Below are 10,882 nucleotides of genomic sequence, written 5' to 3'. Positions count from 1 at the left end.
CTTTGGGTGGTGAACCATTCTTGATACACACAGGAAACTGTTGAGCTCCTACTACCATACCCCGTTCAAAGGCACTTAAATATTTTGTCTTGCCCATTCATATTATGAATAGCACACAAACACAATCCATGTCTCAAGGCTTTAAAATCCTTATTTTCACCCTTCATCTACATTATTTGAAGTGACACAAATAAGGGATCACAGCTTTCACCTGGATAGTCTGTCGTGGGAAAAGGTGTTCCTAATGCTTTGTACACTCAGTCAGTGTAGTTTACATGTTGTCAACAATCTAGGCCAACCCCCTTCGGTTTTGTTGCTTAACAAACAACCCGTCTATTGGAGAAGCAGTTTCTGCCTATATTCATATTGTACTGTCTTTGATAAAACCATCAACAACCTTCTCTGTTGACCGTCAGAGACCACGTGATAGACAGAAAAAGCGTCACATACATTAGCTAAATTAATCGAAGGCCAATAGCACCTAGCTAACTATCCCATCCGAAACCGTGGGGGTAAGTGTGGTCATAAGATTTTTTTTGAAAATATTATACATTTACTCAGCCATGTCAAAAACACAGACATCAATTCAAAGATGTGAATACAGAATGCGAATTATTGTATTGACACTCGTGCATCGTCCTAAACAAAGTTTGGAGTGATGTTATTTAGCTAGCTAACGTTGTATAGCTTGTTAGCATAGTCAGAGAAGACGTTGGTTCACAGTGGCTAACGTTAGCATATCAACTTGTTTTGCTCGAGCTGAGATTTATCAGTGCATCGTGGTCATGCAGAGTTGTAAATGCAGCAGTTTTTTGTTTTGGTACGTTTTCATAAAAACAAGTTGTTAGGTACTGGACCAAGTGTGACGCGAAGCCTCGTGAACAAGTGCTGTAGTTCGCTAAATATGGGGGGTAGGCGGTTTGACTGGACTTATTGCATGTTTAACTATAGCACGCTATAACTGCAGCAAAACGGTGTATACAGTTGGACCACTTCCATAAGGCAACAGTAGGCAGGTTTCTATTGGCCCAGGTTTATTCGACAAAGTGTCGCAAATAAAATCATTGCAACATGTAATGGCCGTTAGATATAATGGCCGTTTTTTAAAAAAAATCAACAACATTTGTATTCGTATGACGGGTTCATTTTTCTTTAATAGAAATTTCCGTATTTGGAGGGGGGCTGGTCCAGACTCAAGGTGTCATAAATATTGATTGGTTTCCTTAAATGAACTGTAACTCAGTAAAATCGTTGCGTTTATATTTTTGTTCAGTGTATTTTCTACGCAAACGTTATAATTGTTGCCCCAAAAAAAGTCCCGAGGATGTGTTGACGGAGATGGCAGGATCCCGATTAGTTCTTACGAAAACTCTCCACTATTTTGTTTGTTTATGTACAATTTTTTTTTTAACGCTATTTAGCTCAGAAATTGTTTTGTGTCATTACATACACCTGGGAAGAACTATTGGATATAAGAGCGGCGGTACCTCACAAGAACTTCCAGCATTATGACTTCCCGGAAGCGGATCCTTTGTTTTCTCTCCCCAGGTCAATTTCATTTATTCCAGAGTAGGGTTGCACATTTTGGGGAATATTGAGAGTTGGAAACTTTCCGTGGGAATATATGGGAATTAACGGAAATGTATGCAAATTAATATTAATACCATTTAAATGTAGATTTTTTGCATTGGATATATTTACCATATCATATGGAGACAGAAACATAAACATTTTAACTTATCATAAGTAGACATAATTCCAAATTATTAAATCCTTCCAATAGAAAAAAAAACGTTTTAGTTACGAATTGAACTGTAATTAAATTATTTCACTCCCAAAAACGTTTTCAACATACATCTGTAAGATGATAGTCTATAAACTAAAGCTTTGGTTGTCTTCCTCGGGCTTACATGCCTTCTCCCTGGACCTCCTCAATGTCCATTAGAGGTCGACCGATTAATCGGAATGGCCGATTAATTAGGGCCGATTTCACATTTTCATAACAATCGGTAATTGGTATTTTTGGCCACCGATTTGCCTATATATTTTTTTATTTAATTACACCTTTATTTAACTAGGCAAGTCAGATTAAGAACACATTCTTATTTTCAATGACGGCCTAGGAACGGGGGTTAACTGCCTTGTTCAGGGGGGATTCGTTTTTGCAGCCTTCTGGTTACTAGTCCAACGCTCTAACCACCTGCCTTACATTGCACTCCACGAGGAGCCTGCATGGCAGGCTGGCTACCTGTTACGCGAGGGCAGCAAGAAGCCAAGGTAAGTTGCTAGCTAGCATTAAACTTATCTTATAAAAAACGATCAATCTTAACATAATCACTAGTTAACTACACATGGTTGATGATATTACTAGTTTATCTAACGTGTCCTGCGTTGCATATAATCGATGCGGTGCCTGTTAATTTCTCATCGAATCACAGCCTACTTCGACAAACGGGTGATGATTTAACAAGCGCATTTGCGAAAAAAGCACTGTCGTTGCACCAATGTACCTAACCATAAACATCAATGCCTTTCTTTAAAATCAATACACAAGTATATATTTTTAAACCTGCATATTTAGTTAATATTGCCTGCTAACATGAAATTGTGTCACTGCTCTTGCGTTCATTGCCTGGCTCGTTGCGAACTAATTTGCCAGACTTTTACGTAATTATGACATACCATTGAAGGTTGTGCAATGTAACAGGAATATTTAGACTTAGGGATGCCACCCGTTAGATAAAATACAGACCGGTTCCATATTTCACTGAAAGGAAAAAAAAGTTTTGTTTTCGAGATGATAGTTTCCGGATTCGACCATATTAATGACCAAAGGCTCGTATTTCTGTGTGTTTATTATATTATAATTAAGTCTATGATTTAATAGAGCAGTCTGACTGAGCGGTGGTAGGCACCAGCACGCTCGTAAGCATTCATTTAAATAGCACTTTCGTGCGTTTTGCCAGCAGCTCTTCGCAATGCATTGCGCTGTTTATGACTTCAAGCCTATCAACCCCCGAGATTAGGCTGGTGTAACCGATGTGAAATGGCTAGCTAGTTAGCGGGTGCACGCTAATAGCGTTTCAAACGTCACTCGCTCTGAGACTTGGAGTAGTTGTTCCCCTTGCTCTGCATGGGTAACACTGCTTCGAGGGTGGCTGTTGTCGATGTGTTCCTGGTTCGAGCCCAGGTAGGAGCGAGGAGAGGGACGGAGTCAGAGATTGCTTGTTGTAAGCGCTGAGGGAACTTTATGCACTTGGCCAGATAATTCTGCATCTTTGTTGCATTCTTCACATATGATTTGGCACAGTATTTGCAAATGTACACAGCTTTTTATTCTACATCAGCTGCAGTGAAATGTCTCCATACATCAGATAGTGCCCGTGGCATTTTCCTGTAAAGATTAGAAAACCCAAATACAATTCCATGTACCGATAAATAGTTAAGCAGACGTGATTAAGACGTTGACGCGTGTTAATCCTTGCAAGACTGCCGGCCCAGATGGTATCCCAAGACGCGTCCTCAGAGCATGCGCAGACCAGCTGGCTGGTGTGTCTACAGATATATTCAATCTCTTCCTATCCCAGTCTGTTGTCCCCACATGCTTCAAGATGGCCACCATTGTCCCTGTACCTAAGAAAGCAAAGGTAATTGAACAAAATGACTATTGCCCCGTAGCACTTAGCTCTGTCATTATTACATGCGTTGAGAGACTAGTCAAGGATCATATCACCTCCACCTTACCTGCCACCCTTGACACACTTCAATTTGCTTACCATCCCAATAGATCCACAGACGATGCAATCGCCACCATTCTGCACACTGCCCTGTCCCATCTGGACAAGAGGCATACCTATATAAGAATGCTTTTCATTGACTATAGCTCAGCATTCACCACCATAGTACGCTCCAAGCTCATCATCAAGCTCGAGGACCTGGGTCTGATCCCCGCCCTGTGCAACTGGGTCCTGGACTTCCTGACGGGTTTCCCCCGGGTTGTGATGGTAGTTAACAACACCTCTTCGCCAATCCTCAACACTGGGGCCCTACAAGGGTGCGTGCTCAGCCCCCTCCTGTACTCCCTGTTCACCCACGACTGCGTGACCAAGCACTCCTCCAACTCAATCATCGAGTTTGCAGACGACACAACAGTAGTAGGCTTGACTACCAACAATGATGAGACAACATACAGGGAGGAGGTGAGGGCTCTGGGAGTGTGGAGCCAAGAAACTAAGGAGATGATTGTGGAAACAGCAGAGGGAGCACCCCCTATCCACATTGATGGGACCGCAGTGGAGAAGGTGGAAAGCTTCAAGTTCCTCTGCGTACACATCACTGACAAACTGAAATGGTCCACTCACACAGACAGCGTGGTGAAGACAGCGCAACAGCGCCTTTTCAACCTCAGGAGGCTGAAGAAATTTGGCTTAACACCTAAAACCCTCAAACTTTTACAGATGCACAATTGAGAGCATCCTGTCGGGCTGTATCACCGCCTGGTACGGCAACTGCACCGCCCACAACAGCAAAGCTCTCCAGAGGGCGGTGCTGTCTGCAGAACACATTACTGGGGACAAACTTCGCACCCTCCTGGGCACCTACAGCACCCGATGCCATAGGAAGACCAAAAAGATAATCAAAAACATCAACCACTGTCACGTCCTGACCAGCAGAGGGAGTATTGTATTAGTATTTTGGTCAGGACGTGGCAGAAGGGTTTGTGTTGTATGGTTTTTCTAGTATGTCTCTTTCTTTGTTGGTCTGTGTGGCTCCCGATCAGGAACAGCTGGTTATCGTTGTTCCTGATTGGGAGTCATATATTAGGAGTGTGTTTTTCACCTGGGATTTGTGGGTTGTTGATTTAGCACTGCTTTATGTTAGCCTGCTAAACTGTTCCTGGCGGTCTATTGTTTCTTGTTTTTTTCGTGGTGTTCACATTTAAATAAAATATGATGAGCACGCAACCCGCTGCGTATTGGTCCACTTTTTCCGACAGCGATTTCTCCATATCTTCGGACGAAGAGGATCGTGACAGAACAACCCACCAAACAAAGACCAAGCAGCGGAGAAAGGAGCAGGTGGATTATAAGGACTATCGAGAGAAATGGACATGGGAACAGATTCTGGACGGGGCTGGACCTTGGCATCAGGCTGGGGATTACCGTCTCCCACCGGAGGAGATTAAAGCAGCCAAGGCAGAGCGGCGAAGGTATGAAGCCATATACGCGCCAATAAAGCAGGAGAGGCAACCCCAAGAAATGTTTTGGGGGGGGGGCACACGGGTAGTTTGGCTGGGCCAAGGGTGAGTCCTAAGCCAGCTACCCGTGCTTATAGGAAGAAACGTATGGAGTGGAGGGCGCCTAAGTTTGAAGAAGTGCGCACGATCTCGCCCATACGCTCGCACAGTCCGGTGCGAGCTATTCCAGCCCATCGCAATTGTCGTCCTAGAGTGGGCATCCAGCCTGGTAGGAGGATGCCTGCGCAGCGCGTCTGGTCGCCGGTACGCCTCCTAGGACCAGGCTACCCTGCGCCCGCTCTATGCACGGTAACCATCAAGCCCCTGCACAGCCCAGTTTGCCCTGTACCTGCACCCCGCTCGTACAGGGCTGCTAGTTCCATCCAGCCAGGACGGGTTGTGCAGGAGGTGCGATCTAGGCCACCTGTGCGCCTCCATGGCCCAGTCTTTCCGGTACCCGCCTCTCGTGCTAACCCAGAAGTGAGTACCTCCAGTCTGGCACGACCAGTACCAGCACCACGGATCAAGCTTCCCATGAGTCAGCCTAGTCCTATTCAGCCTGTTCCCGCTCCTCGCACTAGTCCTGGGGTGCGTGTATCCAGCCTGGTACCTCCTCTACCAGCCCCACGCATCAGGCGTCCAGTGCGTCAGCCCAGCCTAGAGTGTCCGGCAACAGTGCCTCGTCCAGAGTGTCCGGCAACAGTGCCTCGTCCAGAGTGTCCGGCAACAGTGCCTCGTCCAGAGTGTCCGGCAACAGTGCCTCGTCCAGAGTGTCCGGAACCGGGGGAGACGGCCCACTGTCCGGAACCGGGTGAGTCTACCTGCGACCCGGAACCAGGTGAGATTGAAATTAACTATGAACTGTGTGAGTCTGCCTACAGCGTTGAACCAAATGAGTCTGCCTACAACCCAGAACTGAGGGAGTCTGCCTACGGTCCAGAACCAAGAGACTATGTCGTCAGTCGGGAGTACAGGAGGCCAGAACCAGAGCCTCCTCCAGTGTAGGTGGGTTGGGGCGGGGGGCTGTAGCACAAGTGCCGTCCTTGACGGCAGCCACCCTCCCTTCCCTCCCTTTTTGTTTAGGGGGTATTTGTTTTTTGTTGTTGTTGTGGTATTGGGGGATTTTTGTGTGTTCTTTTAAGGTGCATCCGGGGTTTGCACCTTTAGGGAGGGGGTACTGTCACGTCCTGACCAGCAGAGGGAGAATTGTATTAGTATTTTGGTCAGGACGTGGCAGAAGGGTTTGTGTTGTATGGTTTTTCTAGTATGTCTGTTTCTTTGTTGGTCTGTGTGGCTCCCGATCAGGAACAGCTGGTTATCGTTGTTCCTGATTGGGAGTCATATATTAGGAGTGTGTTTTTCACCTGGGGTTTGTGGGTTGTTGATTTAGCACTGCTTTATGTTAGCCTGCTAAACTGTTCCTGTCGGTCTATTGATTCTTGTTTTTTCATGGTGTTCACATTTAAATAAAATATGATGAGCACGCAGCCCGCTGCGTATTGGTCCACTTTTTCCGACAGCGATTTCTCCATATCTTCGGACGAAGAGGAGCGTGACAACCACCTGAGCCACTGCCTGTTTACCCCGCTATCATCCTGAAGGCGAGGTCAGTACAGGTCCATCAAAGCTGGGACCGAGAGACTGGAAAATAGCTTCTATCTCAAGGCCATCAGACTGCTAAACAGCCATCACTAGCACATCCGAGGCGGCTGCCTATAGACATAGATTAGGAATCACTGGCCACTTTTAGAAATGGATCACTAGCAACTTAAATATTGTCTCCGTATCTAGCATTACTCATCTCATATGTATAAACTGTATTCTATACTATTCTACGGTATCTTAGTCACTTTAATTGTGTGTAAATATTGCATCACCCATCTAATATGTGAAAAAAAGAAACGCCCGCTCACTGTCAACTGCGTTTATTTTCAGCAAACTTAACGTGTAAATATTTGTATGAACTTAACAAGATTCAACAACTGAGACATAAACTGATCAAGTTCCACAGACATGTGACTAACAGAAATTGAATAATGTGTCCCTGAACAAAGGGTAACAAAAGTAACAATAAGTATCTGGTGTTGCCACCAGCGGCATTAAGTACTGCAGTGCATCTCCTCCTCATGGACTGCACCAGATTTGCCAGGTCTTGCTGTGAGATGTTACTCCACTCTTCCACCAAGGCACCTGGAAGTTCCCGGACATTTCTGGGGGGAATGGCCCTAGCCCTCACCCTCCAATCCAACAGGTCCCAGACGTGCTCAATGGGATTGAGATCCGGGCTCTTCGCTGGCCATGGCAGAACACTGACATTCCTGTCTTGCAGGAAATCACCTACAGAACGAGCAGTATGGCTGGTGGCATTGTCATGCTGGAGTGTCATGTCAGGATGAGCCTGCAGGAAGGGTACCACGTGAGGGAGGAGGATGTCTTCCCTGTAACACACAGCGTTGAGATTGCCTGCAATGACAACAAGCTCAGTCCGATGATGCTGTGACACACTGCCCCAGACCATGACAGACCCTCCACCTCCAAATTGATCCCGCTCCAGAGGTATGATGTTCGGATGTACCGATCCTGTGCAGGTGTTGTTACACGTGATCTGCCACTGGGAGGACGATCAGCTGTCCATTCTGTCTCCCTGTAGCGCTGTCTTAGGCGTCTCACAGTACGGACATTGCAATTTATTGCCCTGGCCACATCTGCAGTCCTCATGCCTCCTTGCAGCATGCCTAAGGCACGTTCACGCAGATGAGCAGGGACCCTGGGCATCTTTCTTTTGGTGTTTTTCAGAGTCAGTAGTAGAGGTCGACCGATTAATCGGAATGGCCGATTTAATTAGGGACGATTTCAAGTTTTCATAACAATCGGAAATCGGTATTTTTGGATGTCGATTTCTTTTTTACATTTTTTTTATTTTTTATATATATATATTTTAGACCTTTTTATTTAACTAGGCAAGTTAGTTAAGAACACATTCTTATTTTCAATGACGGCCTAGGAACGGTGGGTTAACTGCCTTGTTCAGGGGCAGAACGACAGATTTTTACCTTGTCAGCTCGGGGATTCAATCTTGCAACCTTACGGTTAACTAGTCCAACGCTCTAACCACCTGCTTTACATTGCACTCCACGAGGAGCCTGCCTGTTACGCGAATGCAGTAAGAAGCCAAGGTAAGTTGCTAGCTAGCATTAAACTTATCTTATAAAAAACAATCAATCAATCATAATCACTAGTTAACTACACATGGTTGATGATATTACTAGTTTATCTAGCCTGTCCTGCGTTGCATATAATCGCTTAGGTACACGTTGCTCCAAACATAAACATCAATGCCTTTCTTAAAATCAATAAACAAGTATATATTTTTAAACCTGCATATTTAGTTAATATTGCCTGCAAACATTCATTTCTTTTAATTAGGGAAAATGTGTCACTTCTCTTGCAAACAGAGTCAGGGTATATGCAGCAGTTTGGGCCGCCTGGCTCGTTGCGAACTGTGAAGACTATTTCTTCCTAACAAAGACAGCCGACTTCGCCAAACGGGGGATGATTTAACAAAAGCGCATTTGTGATAAAAGCACAATCGTTGCACGACTGTACCTAACCATAAACATTAATGCCTTTCTTAAAATCAATACAAAGAAGTATATAATTTTAAACCTGCATATTTAGCTAAAAGAAATCCAGGTTAGCAGGCAATATTAACCAGGTGAAATTGTGTCATTTTGCATTCATTGCATGCAGTCAGGGTATATGCAACAGTTTGGGCCGCCTGGCTCGTTGCGAACTAATTTGCCAGAATTTTACGTAATTATGACATAACATTGAAGGTTGTGCAATGTAACAGGAATATTTAGGCGTAGGGATGCCACCCGTTAGATAAAATACGGAACGGTTTCGTATTTCACTGACAGGAAAAAAAAGTGTTGTTTTCGAGATGATAGTTTCCGGATTCGACCATATTAATGACCAAAGGCTCGTATTTCTGTGTGTTATTATGTTATAATTAAGTCTATGATTTGATAGAGCAGTCTGACTGAGCGATGGTAGGCAGCAGCAGGCTCGTAAGCATTCATTCAAACAGCCCTTCGCAATGCATTGCGCTGTTTATGACTTCAAGCCTGTCAACTCCCAAGATTATGCTGGTGTAACCGATGTGAAATGGCTAGCTAGTTAGCCGGGTGAGCACTATTAGCGCTTCAAACGTCACTCGCTCTGAGACTTGGAGTAGTTGTTTCCCTTGCTCTACATGGGTAACGCTGCTTCGAGGGTGGCTGTTGTTGATGTGTTCCTGGTTCGAGCCCAGGTAGGAGCGAGGAGAGGGACGGAAGCTATACTGTTACACTGGCAATACTAAAGTGCCTATAAGAACATCCAATAGTCAAAGGTATATGAAATACAAATTGTATAGAGAGAAATAGTCCTATAATTCCTATAATAACTACAACCTAAGACTTCTTACCTGGGAATATTGAAGACTCATGTTAAAAGGAACCACCAGCTTTCATATGTTCCCATGTTCTGAGCAAGGCACTTAAACATTAGCTTTCTTGCATGGCACATATTGCACTTTTACTTTCTTCTCCAACACTTTGTTTTTGCATTATTTAAACCAAATTGAACATGTTTCATTATGTATTTGAGGCTAAATTGATTTTATTTATGTATTATATTAAGTTAAAATAAGTGTTCATTCAGTATTGTTGTAATTGTCATTATTACAAATAAATAAATAAAAATCGTCCGATTTAATCGGTATCGACTTTTTGGGGGGGGACCTCCAATAATCAGTATCGGCGTTGAAAAATCATTATCGTTCGACCTCTACTCCCTATCCACCCCGACCAACCACCCTCCTATCATATTTGCCTTATGTAACCATGCCAAATGTAACATATCATACTAATTTGAGTGTCCTGGATGTATGTTTACAATGTTACGCCTAGTCTGAGACCAGGCTGGCTTTTCAGCCTCTCTCTCCACCCTGTCTCAAACAAAACACATTCAAATTGCTTTCCTAGTGCCAAGACGGTCAACCAAGCATCAATAACTGAATAATATGTGAATTACTCAAGTAGTTAACACTAATAGGACATGGTTGTCTCTCTGTAGTCGCTTTTGGCAGGTGTTGTTGTGACGCCACATCACACCAGCAGCACCCCTTGTGGCTTCTAACATTGATGATTGATACTGTCTTTTGAGCAGCACTATAAAGGGAAAAGGGTGGGACACAAACACTGCCAACCTGTTCTTCTCCTCTTGTTATTTCAGCGTATAATCACCAACACATAGAACAGACCGCTATGGCAGAACCAGATGTACAATTTAAGGTGAGTCTTTGACTGTCTTGTGTCACCCAACTCCATCTATTGTGCACTACCAGGGCCCATAGGTCAAAAGTAGTCTACTAGACCTATATAGTTTGGTCTCCCGAGTAGCACAGAGGTCTAAGGCACTATATCACAGTGCTAGAAGCGTCACTACTGAGCCGGGTTCGATCCCGGGCTGTATCAGTACCGGCCGTGATCGGGAGTCCCATAGGGTGGTGCACAATTGGCCCAGCGTCGTCCGGGTTAGGGGAGGGTTCGCCGAGGGGGGGCTTTTACAAGTAGCCCATTATTGTAAATAAGAATTTGTTCT

At 44.6% G+C, this 10,882-nt stretch overlaps 1 protein-coding gene across 3 annotated transcripts in view; it reads left to right on the top strand.

Annotated features, from left to right (window-relative positions):
- Positions 1–262: 262 nt before the first annotated feature.
- The window catches only part of LOC106609900 (GTP-binding nuclear protein Ran), a 14,211-nt gene continuing 3,591 nt past the window's right edge, over positions 263–10,882 (top strand). Inside the window, exons 1-2 of one of the 3 annotated variants that reach the window (XM_082978329.1) lie at positions 263–512; positions 3,788–6,723. In XM_082978329.1, the coding sequence (XP_082834455.1) occupies positions 3,864–4,469 (606 nt within the window). In that variant the 5' untranslated portion in view covers positions 263–512; positions 3,788–3,863 and the 3' untranslated portion in view covers positions 4,470–6,723. Of the gene's footprint in view, positions 513–3,787; positions 6,724–7,563; positions 7,793–10,513; positions 10,573–10,882 lie in introns of those variants that run through there. The other 2 variants (XM_014208948.3, XM_082978328.1) reach the window with 2 other exon arrangements.

Source organism: Salmo salar, chromosome 08 (genome assembly GCF_965601325.2).
Source record: "Salmo salar chromosome 08, fSalSal1, whole genome shotgun sequence".
In the NCBI taxonomy this organism is placed as follows: domain Eukaryota; kingdom Metazoa; phylum Chordata; class Actinopteri; order Salmoniformes; family Salmonidae; genus Salmo; species Salmo salar.
Note: the sequence above shows the minus strand (reverse complement) of the source record. Positions and strands in the feature narration are given on the sequence as shown.